Below are 15835 nucleotides of genomic sequence, written 5' to 3' on the forward strand. Positions count from 1 at the left end.
GATCAGGTGGTTTCAGGCTAAAATTTTTAGAAAGAAAAATTAATGAAATGATATTTCTTATTTTTTGTAGTTAGCAATATAAAAAAGTGATAGACATATTTCTTCATGAATATTGGCCTCAGTACACCACAGATTAAAACTGCTATCGTTTTTCTTTCTAGAAGGATTACTAAAACTCCAAATATACAGCCATTGCCTAAAATGGTAATATCTCAGGGTCACTGAAGGAAACTATTTCAACATTGAGCTATCATTACAATTATTAAAAATATTATTTCCCCTGTGCATAATGCTTTTGAAAAAACTATTTTCCAAATATGTTACATTAACTAAACATGTTTATTAAAAATATAAAGAATAAAGTTATATTCAATATTAATTTTTAAAAGAACCCAAACCAAGAAATTACCGAAAAGATACCTACAGCCTGAGCAAAATTTGCAATTCTAAAATGCATCACCCTCAAATCCACATATTTCTTTATTGTGATAACATTCCTAGATGTATGATCTGGAGAATACTTTTAAGTAGCTCAACCATACATAGCAAATAGATACTATAAAAATACGAACATGCCAAAACTTTTTGAAGAGAATTATCTACCTACTAGTTGGTACAACAAAGGGCACATGCAGAATGATGAAAACGTTTCTCTCCCCATATGTAAAATTTGGTTCTCAGACTAAACAAGGAGTGAGAAATTCAAGTGCCTTCACTTGTCAGGAAGGTAATGCAAGTAAGTGAAAAACCTACGTAGCAGCGAAGAGCAGTGTAGACAGCAAAGTGCATTTTTCTTTGAATGACATTTAAAATCAAATATTTTAAAACACAGTGCACACTAAACAAACTACGTCAGCCTGAATTTGGCCCTGACTACGGCCATAGGAGACCTTGGACTAGGTGATCCCCAAGGCTCTTGTTGATCTCTATTTTCAGTAAAAATGTTAATTGCAGTCATCAATAACCTAGAAAATATTGGTGAGGAACTGAGAAGTGATGATAAGATATTATATCACTATTTGAATTTCAGCTTTCAAAAATAACTCGATTAGTATTTAACGCACTAACAAAGCTATGCCAGTATCAGGGTATTACTTGATAATGTTGGCCTTAAAATATTGTTTGTTTATGAATAGGTCATAAGTAGGTCATAATATCAATAATTCAATTATAAGTTATTTTCCTTACTTGAAAAATGTGTTGTAAAAACGCACACTTGTAAAGATTTTGCTACAATAAAAAAATAAATATAGCAAAGAATATATGAAACCTTCAGTTCAGAAAAGTGAGACACAAGATGGTCTTTGATACTGAATATATAATAGTTTAAAAGAAATTTGGAAGAATATATCATGGACTAATTATGTGAACAAGTTTATAAAGAGGAAAGTTTGGCAATATCCTAAGATAGCACTCTAAACCACCCTCATCCCTGACCTTTCTTGAGGATATCAACCCAACAATGGTAATTTTTCATCAGCACTAATTCAACAACTAGTCTCTCTAGTCTTATGCACAATATTAAATGTGCTACATAAGTGGGTTTCAATGAGTGGAGAAACCTTTTAAATTACATTCCCTAGGAGATATAGAAATGTGTAAGGAGATGACATGAATAATAATGCTATATTAGATAATGATAATTAGAACAAAAGGCCGTAAGAATATATTTCAAAGACTTTCCTAATTTTAGTGAGTTCCTGTATACACAAAGGAAAAAACCCAGAATTTTTCATTCTTTTCAAAATGAATACATATGAAAACGTCCTGAGTGACAAGAAACCTGCAAACATGTCAAAACTATATGAGTATTTTTTCAACACATTCAAAATGAACAGGAGCGTACATGAATACATCTTAATGCATAATATTTAACACATGATGCTTCGCACAGAGCTGGTGGTGCCTAGAATAGTGCTTTACAACTGAGGTATCTCAAATCTAAATGAATTAAATAACAAACATGTTGAGAACCGATTAATAAATCAATACTTCTTCTCCTGCCAAATATGGTACTTAATATATTTGAAAAGAAGGACAGCCTACAGAAACAGAGCTTAGGCCAGACAGAAAACATTAATGTTAGCATATTGGGGGATGAGACTTAAAATATATTTGAATTCAAATTATTCTGTGAATCTATTTCTCCACAGCTGAAGGTGAGTGGAAAAGGAGGGTGCCTTCAAACAACAGATAACACCTACACCATCTCTTTATCAGTGTGGATATAAACACACCAATTCCTATGGAACCCCTTAATTTGGTATCTAGATTATAAAGGAAATATGTCTGGAATTAGGAAATCGAGATTATAATATTGATTTACTGTATGACCACCATTTTCTTCTGAATTCCACAGTCAGTAAAATAGACATAATACTCTTATGAGATAAAAAATGCTGACTAATAAAATGTAATGAACAAATTAGTAATGATTTCCAAAGTTCCAAATTTCATATTAAAAGTGAACATATATTTAAATTATGTGAAAAATATATATTTAAATATGTTACATTAAAAGTTTTAAAATATATAATTAGGGAAAATAAATTTTGTGGCACAATTGAAAAAAAACATCAGCATATCCAATAAATAATTTTATACACAATGGTTCTATCTAAGGGATAATCTAAGGAAAAAGAATGAAGATACAGGGATGGTAAACTTTATTCATTGCCACTAAATTATATAAGTTTTCAGACATATCCTGCAGCACTAATAAAATATTAGTTTATCTCTTATTCCATGGAATTAAAGCTATCTCACAGATACGATAATATTTATAACAGAAATCATGACAATTGAAATGACCTTTTCTTTGCTTGTAAGACCCTGCGAAATGAACATTTATATATTTTCAGTTAAAATTGTCAAGAGGAATGTATTAGAAAGCTCAGAAATAACGTCAAGATTAACAGCAGCCTTGATCTCTAAGTATCTTTTCAAAATTGTATGTATGAGTGAATAATATGATCTATGGGAAGACTGTACATTTTGAGAATCTCCTCAGTTTAAGTAGGAGGATTACATTCTGGATTTTAGGGCTAAAGCAATTAATCAGTGTCACTGAAGCCTGAGGTACCCTTATCACATAAGTAACTTTTAATTCATGAAATAACACTGTATTAACAGTTATTGCTTATCTTACATTGTTCAATATTTTTTTGAAGATTATAAAATCTTTTAAAAATATGAATTAAAAAAAATGTTCAGAAAAGCCATTAGGTTATTCAGTAATTGAAAATATTTGGAATGTCTTTGGTAAAGTCTAAGTACTTTTTACCTGAATGGTTTTAAGTGTGCTTTCCTGAAATAAGAAAAAGTGAAATATTAAAATTCTTTTAACTTAATACATATATCAAAATGCAAAAATGTGATGATGTTTTAAAGGCAAAATTCAAAATATGTTAAAGTCAAATAGACAAGAAAGTAAAAAATGCTCTCATAGTTTTCACACTATGAAACTGGTATTAAAAAGTAATACCACAAATTCTTAGCTGAAAATATTCAAAATGTAGTACACATACATTTTTAAGAGAATATTTGTGTTTTTTCTTAAGGTTCCTAATTCTGAGAACTTTGAGGTTCAGTTTTCTGAACTTAGCTCATAGTACCTTTTAGTTTACACTAAGTTCTCATAGTATCCTATATGTTGTAAAGAATACATTTCTAGGTAAATATTGATAGCTATTTAATTAAAAACATTCATTTATGAGTATGTTTAGATCTCTTCTGTTATACTTAAAGGCAGGCATAAATCTCATTCTCCTTAATAACAAAATCCTAGGAACACATATAGAAAACAAATGTTTGACATATATTATGTTGTAAGGTAATAGTTTCAAATATAGTTGGACCATATATGAAAATATACCTAATTTTATTCAGTGTAAATCTCTTACACATATTTGGGCAGTTTATAAACACAATCTGGAAGGATTAGCTACTAAATCCTTGTAAGTCCTTTTACTATAACTAAGAGAAATATAAGAGCAATTTCTAATCCTTCTTATTCCAGCTTATGCTCCAACATTTGCCCATATTTAGATTTATTCATCTCATTTAGATAGCTGCTTTTTAACACCCATTTTAATCCCAAATTTACACTGGCAAATCTAGACTTTAACCTATCTTTTGTCAATATGAATGATAATGAATGGCTCAGCTCCAAACCCACAACAAACAAATCAGCATAGGCAAATTGAACCACCACTAGAACCCAAAGTTGACTTAAGAAATCAAGATTATCAGAATTTTAACAAGTTCAGGGTTGGCAACTTTTTTTTTTTTTTTTAATGAATTCTACTGTGTGTGTGTGTTTACTTACACCATTATTGTAAGTATAAAGATCTTGTTCAGTAAATTTGCTTTTTCCCACAAGTAAAACTTGATTTAAAAAACAAACTGATGCACACTTCCTTTAAATTGAAGAGTCCCCCCCCCACGCCAAAATATTTATCTTCCCACACAGTGAGTTATTTAAGAAAGTAATGAGAACCAAAACAATTTCAATAATTCCCTTAGCCTTTGCCTACTGGTCTGCATAATACTCCACTAAGGAAGACCCTAGAAGAGTATTTTCACTTTCTTTTGTTCAACACCACAACAATAAAAGCAACAAAATAACCCTGCTTCTTTGCATCTTAAAAATCTGAGAGGAGGATTCCAATAGATTCACAGGAAAAAAAGAAAAAAGATTAAGTGTATAATATCAACACCAGAATTCATTTAAATGAATGAATACCAGAATTCATCTAAAACTTTAGAAGAGAACTTTTCATTTTTGGAAAATATCCCATCGCTTTAAAAAAATCACGTAGAATCATATTTTAAAATATGCAAAGAAAAGGAGATTAAGAATACTGTATTTACTTTTGGACTAAATGAGTCTGTCCTTAAACTTCTCCTATTCCACCTTCTCAGGCTCAGTAACAACTTTGTAAAAAAAAAAAAGGGACCCAGACTTTAGTGATACATACATTTGCATATTACCCCCTTACTCTAGCTCTGCTCTCCTTGCAGAACTTAGCCTTAAGGAGCCTTTCCTCTACTTCCTTTTGTATCTTTTTGAAGTGTACACTTCTCAGAAGATACAATACATGGGAGTCAGTCAGGCAAGGAGGTTTTGTAGCTAACAGGGGATCTGGAAGAAAAAGTAAGAGCTATCACCCTGCACTATCTCAATGCTCAGCACATCCTCTGCCACCAATCAGAAGTACTCTTCCTACTAGGACGCTGAAAGATGAAGCTCTGTGGTCCAGTGAGAACCTCCCAGCAACTGCATGGGTTCTGCTTGTCTGGCATGTTTCCTAGTGGCTCTTATTGTGACATAGTGCTCGCCCTTCACACTTCTCTCCAACCTCTTTTGAGTGAACAGCTTAAAGTGGACGATGTGGGGTTCTGGAGTCCCTCTGTTAAGCTTAGTACCGACAATTCCTCACTAGAGAAGTTTGCTGCCAGTCCTTCAGGAGACAGCCGGAATACGAACTCCTCTCGAGACCATCACTCAATCCCGCCACTTACTCCGCGCCACCAGTCACATGGTTCCCTGCTTCCATCGGAGACACCCACATCCCCATTCACCTTCAGCTTCCTAAGCCAAAAGATGTGAGAGGGTCACTAGGGGTTAGGGCCCTTCTCTTTTCTAAATAAATAAATAAATAAATAAATAATAAAAGAAGGTCCTGTTGACACAGTTTGCTTCAAATGAGGAGACGTTCTGGTAACCTCCAGCATTATGGAGTGAGGTGCTGGGAGTCCAGAGCATCGTGGAAGTGTCAACCAAAACCATGGATCCCAGCTTCCTCAAGATTCCAGCGTTTTTCTACCTCTAATTCTCACCCCACCCCCACAAGACAGATCCATTAATATATTATAAACCAAACTGAATCGCGACACCTCCAAAATCTCACGGTAACCTCAATCCTCCAAATGTCCAAATGCCCTCTTGGGGGGGGGGGGGGCGAGAGAGAGAGAGAGCGAGAGAGGGAAACAAGCTATTACCAGAGTTTTGTTCCCGTTCTTGCTGAGAGGGCCCCGGAAAACTCCCTTGATGTTGCGAAAGTGTCCGTTGCTGAGATGCGTGGAGCTGATGACAATGTAGTAACACTCCATGGGGCAGCCGCCGCCTCCTCCACCGCAGCCGCCGCTTCCATGCACCTCGCGCCCGCAGCCGCAGCGCGCCGGAGCCCGGGCAGGGTGGGCTGGGGAGCCGGCGCGAGGGCGCACCGCCGCCTCTCTCGCCCGCCGCGGGGAGACAGACCCACTACAGCCCTGTGCCGAGCGCGCCCAGGCGCCTCCGCCTCCGCATGCTCTCGGCGCTCCCCCTCTCCGGCTCTTTCTCTGCTAATTCGCCTCGGGGCGACGCGCCCCGCGGGAGGATCGCGGGCTGGGAGGGGCCGGCCGGGCGGCGGGACCGAGCGGGGGAGCCGGAGTCAGTGCCGGCGCGGCGGCCGAGCGGAGCCGGGCAGCGGGAGCCGCCCGAGCGGCAGCGGCGGCGGCGGCAGCGGCAGCATCCCCCGCGCGCGGCGCCCGCACTCGGAGTTGCTGCTGCTGGCAGGCATGAGTGTTATTATAGTGAGCGGCGTTGCCGGTCCATTGCACTGAGCCAATGGCAGGGAGCCACTGGGCTGATACTGAGAGCTGTCAGAGGAGTACATCTGTCACCCGCTGCCTCCCCCCCGCCCTCCCCCCGCCGCCGCCGCCGCCGGGACCCACGGCCGCGCGGGTCCGGGCGCGAGTGGGAGCGCCCAGCGAGCGGGACGCCCCCCGCGCGGCGCCGCGGCCGCCGAGGGCCAGGGACGCGACGGCCACCGCGGGCGGGCGGCAGAGCGACCCGCGACTGACAAGTGGGAGACTCCTCTAAGGTGGGGGCGGAGGGGAAAACGAAGAGACGGAGATTTCTTGCCTGCCAGTGGGGAGTGGGGGGAGGGGGGAGGGGGGATAAATAAATTAATAATTCAGTACCAAAGCCAACCGCTTCCAACTGCAGCGGATCCAGGCAGGTGCCAGCAGCTGCTTCTCTCTCTCTCTCTCTCTCTCTCTCTCTCTCTCTCGATAGTTGCGACCCATTGGGTTTGGCTTATTTGATTTTATTTGTTTTTAATGTATTTTTAGGGTAGAGGCTGGATCCTGTTCAGAACCTTAGAGAAAGAAAATGTTCCCCACCCACCCCCACCACCCCCACCACTCGTTTGTAGAGATCACAAGTGTTTGTGTTGGTAGTTTGGGAGGTGGGTGCTGGCCGCGGTGGGGGGGTGGGGGGGGCGGGGTAGTTGTGGCGATGTGAGTGGAAGTGGATAGAAGGTAAAAACAGGGACTCTTGGTTAATGTGTTCCTGGACCTGGCGTCCCCCCTCACCCATCTCCCCCGAGAAGCTCGGTTCTTCCTAAATTGCCAAAGCTGAACGGAAAGGGATGCTTTGCCGCAAAGAAGCTGCTGCCACGAGCCCTGCTTTGCATTTCTCTATAGTTCTTTTCCCACCCACCACAGAGTGCTAGCGAACAAAAAGCGTTTGCCCTAGAAGCGACCTGAATGGAAAATCTCCTGCAAAGGAACTAATGGGTTCGTTATGGAAAGTAGGGGATGGGGGTCTGCTGCGTTCCCTGAGGACGGACCATCAGGCTGGTTTTTAAGGGGCCAAGGCAGCCATCCGCCTGGATGTGCCCTCCCACCCTGCCTCTCACCCAGTTGATTCTCTCTTTGTGTAAGTTTAACTCCTCTGAGGTGGTAGGGTGAGAGCATCCCATCAGGTATATATACGACTCATTAGTCCGCACTTAAAAAAGATCGATCGCAGGCGGTGGGATGCTGGGAGATGGTGCCTTCAATGGATTTGCTGAAGGCTTTATTTTCCTCTAGCCTTGAATGGCTTAATTGGTTAAAGCAGATTCCAGACATTCTGATGCTCCTGTGTCAGCGCAAACTGCACTTTGATACAACCTGTGTTTATCTTGTTTATTTGAAGGTCAAGATTTCAAGGCATTCCATTCTGGGTATCCCACAGATAGCATTTTATACAGCAATGATTCTGCAAACTACAATATGGTCCTTAAATGAATCTGCCAGTTTGATATCACTCTTTGAAAGAGGAAGAGAAGGGAGAGAAAAAGAGTGTTTATAATAAGAGAGGCAATAATCATGTGAGTAAATTATAACTTACAGGGATAGAAGAGGGGAGTGCTAGATTTATCTAAGGGAAATTCCCCATGTGCCATGCTTCAGTTCAAACAAAGAAGGAAAAAAAAAAAGTTGATGTGGATTGATCATAGCTCATTATGAAGTGTCACAGTTATTTAGAGGTATTGGCTAAATTTCTCAGATATCCACTTGGGGGAGTCTGGAAGTCTTGGGAGAAAAAGAGAGCAAGAATTTCCAAAACTTATATACTCAATGAAACAGATCACCTAATAATTTGTTAGAATTCAGTGTGAACATAATTCTATTAGGAAAAAATAAGTGATATGCACTAAATATTGTGTGGAAATTAAACTCATTTTGCCACCTATCATTACAGCTATTTTTCATTTATATTTTGAGGATGCAGGCATTCTCTGTACATATCATTTTGGGAACAATTAATGACCTGTATGATTTTTACTACATGTTCTGAAGTTTTCAAAACTTTCAGTTATTAGACAAGAGATAAAAATCTTCTTTATTACTGAACCATAGTAAGGCATCTCCTTAGGAAATGGAAGATGCTTTCTATGTGAAAGAATCAGATAATATAGTTTTCTTGTGTGTGCAAGTCATAGTAATCTAAGCTAGGTTTTTTTGAAATATTTCCCTCGAAAAATACTTCTAAAAAAATGGTCATATCTTTATCTACATCATGAAGCTGAATTTCCAGTTCAGGAAACAGGAACATTTATAGGAATCGTCCCAGGTAACATAATATCATTTATATGGAAAGTCACATTGTATTTCTAGTAGCTGTTTATATAGCATATATATCATAAATATAATATATAAGTGAATATCTTATGATACATATATATCATTCTAATAAATAAAGTATCTTAATAATCTATGCAGGGTCACTTCACTTTCAGAAATGTCTACTTTTGCCACTTGCATGCTTGATGGTATGATGGGGTGGCTTTAGACTGTGACATGTAAAACTATTTGTAAATGGTAATAAACACACCACAGATTTGCTGCTATACATGATGTTGACAGTTATGAAAGAATATGCATTTTTTCATAAAATTTGTCCTCAATGTTTCTCTCTATATGTGGTAATCTATCTCAAAATTACCTAATAGTGTGATCAGCAAGATTCTGTACCTACACCTTGAATTTAAATAGACATTATGTCAGAAGAGAGTGCAGTTGCCTTTTGTTTGCCCTTATCTCAATTGAGTAGCCACATCTATAATGATCATTCAAATAAAACGACTAATCACACTGTATGATAATTGCTATGCCATTACCAATGGGCTCTGTTACCTGTGGACTCCTTTATCATATTAACCTTAATGTTCGAGACAGTAAGCCACCACCATGTGCAGTCTGGCTTCTAACTATAACAAACAACCATTAAACGTAGTGGAGTTTTTATATCAAACATGAAAGAACCTTTTCATTTGAATTTTGCTAAAAATGAAGAGAGAAGATAAGTAGAGAATCAGGACTTCCCCATCATCTCAGATGGTAATAAATTGAAATCAGTAGACAGCGATAAATTATGCCTTTCTATCTTGCTGTTCCCATATCTTTCCTTCTGTAATGGTGTAAAGAAAAACGTCCATAGGAAAGCATCTTTAAATTCTTTATTATGTTATAATCTCTGATACCCATGGCCTAGTCTCATTATTTAAAGTAATTCTGATTTCTGTTATTAGTAATTATTTTGACATAGATTATTTCTATGGAACAATGCTACCCAAATTTTTAATACTTAAATATTTCTTCTCAGTCACTTGGAGAATTTAGGAGACCTGAATATCAGAGACCTGGAGACCTAGGCTAAATATCTAACTGCTATTATAAATATGCAGAGTCAATATTTTGTAATCAGAAAATATTTTCATTTGAAAATATCTTATGGGATAACTATATATCACTTGAGTTTAATTGGAAACTTTTAAATTGAAAAAAATTCAATTAATAATTTAAGTATGAAAGTTTTAGATAATGATATTAGTCTAAAAAAATTGCAGTTCATTTTTGCAACCATGCTTCAATTTTTCTCTTTCTACAACTGTGATTTTAAATCAAGGTCCCCTAAGCTCCATGTTTGTACTAATTTACCTCATTCTCTGTTCCTCATCTTGCTTTCCTTAACCAAATTTGGATAGCAATTTTCTGCTCAGCAACTAGGTATTGTTCCTGACCACCTCCTGTCTCACACAAGATTTCAAGACAATGTTGCTGATTTGAAATGCAAAACCAAGGTCTTGCCTCATTTCCCAAACCAGTGTCTAGACCCCTGCATCCAGAATCCCTGCCCCAATTCGCTCTGCCTAGCTCTTCCGGAAGAAAGTAAATCTTTTTTTTTTTAAGTTTGTTTAACTGCTATTTGAGACCATATGTTACTACCTCCACATGCTTAGACTGCCTACCTCCTGTCATTACAATCTCTGGATGCTTTTACTCTGTCTGTCTGAATAACTTCCTATCACTAAAGTGAATGATCCACAAATTAGATTCACTTTTGGGTCCCCACTAGAGCCTTACCTGGGAGCTTCTATGAACAAAGTTCCTGTTCTTATGTCACCTTGAAAAAAAGAAAAGAGTATATTTCAGTGTTTTTCAAAGGTGTGTGTGATATATACTTAGTGGTTACAGGGTATATTATTGGGATTCAAAACTTTCCTTTTCATTCCTGTAATAATCTTAACATAATAAGCATATTCTTGATCATTAGTGAAATCATATAATAATAATTTGTCACGAAGTTTTGTCACTGTATATCTTTTGTTTGCATTCACTTTTGTGATCACATTGGTGTCAGGTGTTACTGCTTTTATTGTTTTGGACTAATGAGGAAAAATCTAAAATCTTAACACATAAATGTTTTGCTTATTTTTAGATAAGACCAAATGATATCATGACATCTGCATGAATGAAGGTGTGGCATAGTTAAACTGGAGAAAAGTGACGAAGCAATTATATCACCATAGAGCACCCATATTCACCATAATCATCAGGCATGCTTAGATCAGTATTGACACACAAATACTCATAAAAACATTCATGTGTTGAGACTGGATTTGGTTTCAGCAGAGCAAAATCATCTGTTGTATTAAATTAAGATTGTAAATTTGGATATTTTGTCATATTTTTATTTGATTTCTAGTTTTTTATTTTGTATTTACACAAAAGCTATAAGCATATGGGATTTTATAATTAGTCTGATGTTAACATATTTGAGTAAAATTATGCCACAAGTGAACTTAATCTGTGCTAGGAAATCTTTAAAAATGATCTATATGTTATTCACGTATGAGAAACACTGGCATATCCTAGTCATAGGATATGTACTGAATAAATATTATTGAACTTACCTGCAGCTGATACTATTATTGTATGATTGAAAGGAGATGGTGACTTTTTTAGGTAATTATTAATTAATTATTACCTAAAAGTAGGTCCATCTCCCACATTCCTGTTTCTGTATTTCAATTCTTCTGGGTTTAAATATGGGGCCTCTTAAAAACAAATACTGTATTCTCTGAAATCTAATACTTCATCAATTACAAGATGTGTATTTTTTTTATCTCCACTACAAATGCAAACACACTGTCAATTAACTGCAAGAAGCCACTGATTATACGACATCTGAATTATGGAGACGTTAAAAACAAAAAGACATCCTGGAATCAATGAACTATGAAACCTAAATCTGCATAGACACTACTACAATTAAAAACTTACTAGAAATCACTTTAAATATGTCCAGCTGCAACAACAATGGAATAGTGAATTAATAATGGCTTAACTTCAGTTACTTCACTTCCTAGATATTATCTTATTTTCAAGCTCTAATTTCTCTGATCTCTGGCAATTTCCCGAGAGTTGATATTGGTCAGGCCTGGTAGAATAGAACATCAATTTAGTTTTCTCTTTGATACTGATAGATGTGGACATGTGTCTTGAGTGGCTGAAGGAAATATAGAAATTGTGGAAATGTGGGAATTAATGAATATGCAAAATGGATCACAGAGAAATTTCACAATTTTGCTTAGTTTCAACCCTAAGAGAAAGATTAAATAATTGATATTATGCAGTGTTTTCACATGCCTTAAAAGAATGGTAGATCACATATTGAACAATGTAATATATGTATCTGATACTGATAATGTTTTTTAATCTTTTTTATCCCCTTACTTTTCAATTCTAATATTAGCATTTGGGATAGCAGCCAGAACAATGCTAATTTAAGAGCCAAAGCTACATTTCTAATATGTTGCCAAAGAAATTAATGTAATTGGATGCTATATAACTAACTTACCAAAAGGATAACATTAAAATATATTATTATTAGTCAAGATAAAGATGAACAGTTATTACATTCCTTCATTTCACAGTCTTTTTGGAAAGCGATCTGGCCACATCTATTAACATTAAAATTGCATATATTTTGACCTAGCCATTGTATTCCTGAGACTCTCTAAATAGAATAAAAAGATATTCACAAGAACTCTTAATGCAATACTCTTTAATTGTTCATAGTTAGAAAAAACTGGAAACAAAGGAAGTTATCATCAATAAATGAATAGTGACATAAGTTATTATATATGTCACAGACTTTGCATCTATTAAAATAATACATAAGTTATACATATCACAGACTTTGCATCTATTAAATAATCTATTAAAATAAAATCTATACCTTTATTTGGTAGGATTATATAGTTATTTTATTGTATAAGAAATGTAGCATACAAACAAAAGAAGAATATAAAATAGGATTTAGTTCGGTATATTGAAAAAAACTAAGAACGTGTATATATTTGCCAAAGAAAAGGCAGGCATGAATATAGATAAGGCTATGTGTAGTTTGATAATATATTTTAACGGTAGGTATGAAGGAGAAGAAAGAACTAGAAGAGAAGGAAAAAGCTAGGGAGGTGAAGAAAAAAGATAAAACTGACATGCATATACATACAGGCACATATATGGGTAAAAGTCTAGAAAAAAAAGAAAGAAGGAAGAGAAGGATGGAGGAGGATGCAAATGGCACCAAAACTAATATATGTGAAGAATAATAAAAGAGAGGTGAAAGGAAGGAAAATATCGGGAAGATACTAAAATGAAAGCAATTTGTCTATAATGGCCAGTAGAGATGGGGATGAGGTAATGAATCAGGGAAGTGGTTTCGAACTAGAATTGACAAGATTTACCGATAGATTTGGGTGTGGGTGATGAAAAGACTAACACAGCATAACAGAATTTGACCGTAGTTACTTGTGCAGTATACTGAGATGGGAAAGTCTAGAGAGATTGTGAAAAATGCTAAAATTTAGATTAATTTTTAATAAGCTTGAGATGCATTTTAGATGTATAAGCAGAGAGAGTAGACATGGCCAAGTATAAAGTCTAGAGTCAGAATCAGAATCTCATATGGGAGTCAGGGGCAAATCAGTGCCATTTACAGCATGAAGTTGTAAGAGATCACATGAGAGTACAGACAAAGGGCTCTAGGACAGATCAGGTTTGGTTCTAGGAAAAGCAGCTCTAAAAGAAGACAGAAAATGAGCTGCTAAACAGTGCTTAAAACCAAAAGAATATGATACCTTGGAAGCCCACCACCACCACCCCCTAGCAGAAAAGGGTCAAAGTTAAGGAGAGATTGATCAACTGTGAAAAATGCTATTGATAGCTCAAGTAAGATAAGATCAGAGGAATGATCTCAAGTTGTCCATCTTGAAGGTTATTGGTAATGTGGACAAAGTAGTCTCTGGGATATACCAAAAGGACAGTATAGGATTTACAAAAATTAAATTCTGCAACAGAGTTAAGAAACTAGGTATATGTGCTATTCATATAAGATAAATTTTGTGGAAATATTGCTCTACATAGAATAGATGTGTCCAAAGTCAAGAACAGAGTGGAATGTCAAAACTCAGTAGTGTCCCCCAACACAATCTGCATATGCTTGAACTCCCGCTCTTCTCTGGCACACATTTTGCTAACGAAAGGAAGGGATTGAGGAGATTTTCACCAATGTCTCAAATTTATGTATGGTCTTTTTGAATTAGCATCAAGTTAATATAATTTCAAAATATATACATTTTTGTTAACTGATCAAATTGGCTTATAAATAGACATTTTGCAGGGCTAATGAGGTAATGGTGAAATGGACACTTTATAATATCCACATGGAAATATTTAGCAGTATAATGTTTATTAAAATTAACTTGAAAATATGTATCACAAACCTCATCCCCCATTCACATCCACAAAGCTTAAACTTGTCTTCCAGATGATTCAGTTCTATACAAAATTGATTGTTCTGATGGTGGAACCCTGAGCCAAGTAACTCCAAGAGTCTCATACTAAGTATCATTAAGGGCCAATAATATTTTGTGTGCCCAGACTGTAAGAAGCTCAGGAAGTATCAATGGACCTTATTATCACAATGTACCCTTCTTCTATATAGATCAAGAGTGTAGAATGTTCCTAAAAACATATTCTTAAGATCTACTTGCTTTCTGACACATCAGAACCTTTATAATAGAATTATTCACTTAAGTTAAGTTAGTATGAACTGGATTTTTAAGCATGTTAGTGAGGATTCTGAATTCTAGTTATAAATCTCAAGGAGGAAATCAGATACTTGTTTTTCTATTACATATGATAAGCACCATAACCAACATAAAATTTGAATAATGGAAAATGGTTAAATAATGCAGGAAAACTGAAAATTATGTTATTGCAAATAATACAATAATATTTTTAAATGTTTATTTATTTATTTTGAGAGAGAGAGAGAGAGAGAGAGAGAGAGAATGAGTGGAGAAGAGGCAGAGAGAGAGAAGGAGAGAGAGAATCCTAAGCAGGCTCCATGCTGAGTGTGGATAATCCCAAGCAGGTTCCATGCTAAGTGTCCCCCCAAGCAGGTTCCATGCTAAGTGTCCCAATAATATTTTAATATCATGAAAAAAATGATCATGAAAATACTATTATAAAAACTGCAGGTATAACATTGCATCTTAAAGAACAAATATTGTTAAAATGTCTATATTACCCAAAGTAACCTAAAGATTTATAGCAGGGGCACCTGGGTGGCTCAGTCAGTTGAGCATCTGACTCTTGATTTCAGGTCTGGTCATGATCCCAGGGTTGTGGGATCCAGCCGCATATAGGGCTTCTCACTGAGCGTGGAGCCTGCTTAAGATTCTCTCTCTCTCTCCAAAAAAATAAATAAAAAATTTTAAAAAGATTTATTGCAATTCTCATCAAAATACCAACAGCATTTTTCACAGAACTAGAAAAAAATTAATTTACATGGAACCACAAAATATCCAAATAGCCAAAGGAATTTTGAAAAATAAAAGCAAAGCTGGAGTTATCACAATTGCAGATTTCAAGCTATATTACAAAGTTGTAATAATCAAAACAGTATGGTACTGGTACAAAAATAGACACATAGATCAATAGAATAAAATAGAAAACCTGAAAATAAACCCATAATTATATGCTTAATTAATCTTTGACTAAGCAGGAAAGAATATCTGATAGGAAAAAGATAGTCCTTTGACAGATAGTGTTGGGAAATTGGACAGCTGCATGCAAAAGAATGAAACTGTATCACTTCCTTTCACCATACACAAAAATAAACTCAAAATAAATTGAAAAACTAAATATGAGATTTAAAACTATAAAG

The 15835-nt window shown here is 36.3% G+C and overlaps 1 protein-coding gene across 1 annotated transcript in view; it reads right to left on the reverse strand.

Moving 5' to 3' along the window:
* Positions 1–6335, reverse strand: part of ZNF804A (zinc finger protein 804A) — a 295932-nt gene extending 289597 nt beyond the window's left edge. Inside the window, exon 1 of the mRNA XM_058711967.1 lies at positions 6004–6335. Within this exon, the coding sequence (XP_058567950.1) occupies positions 6004–6114 (111 nt within the window). The 5' untranslated portion in view covers positions 6115–6335. The remainder of the gene's footprint in view (positions 1–6003) is intronic.
* Positions 6336–15835: the final 9500 nt, after the last annotated feature.

Source organism: Neofelis nebulosa, chromosome 2, assembly GCF_028018385.1.
Source record: "Neofelis nebulosa isolate mNeoNeb1 chromosome 2, mNeoNeb1.pri, whole genome shotgun sequence".
In the NCBI taxonomy this organism is placed as follows: Eukaryota; Metazoa; Chordata; class Mammalia; order Carnivora; family Felidae; genus Neofelis; species Neofelis nebulosa.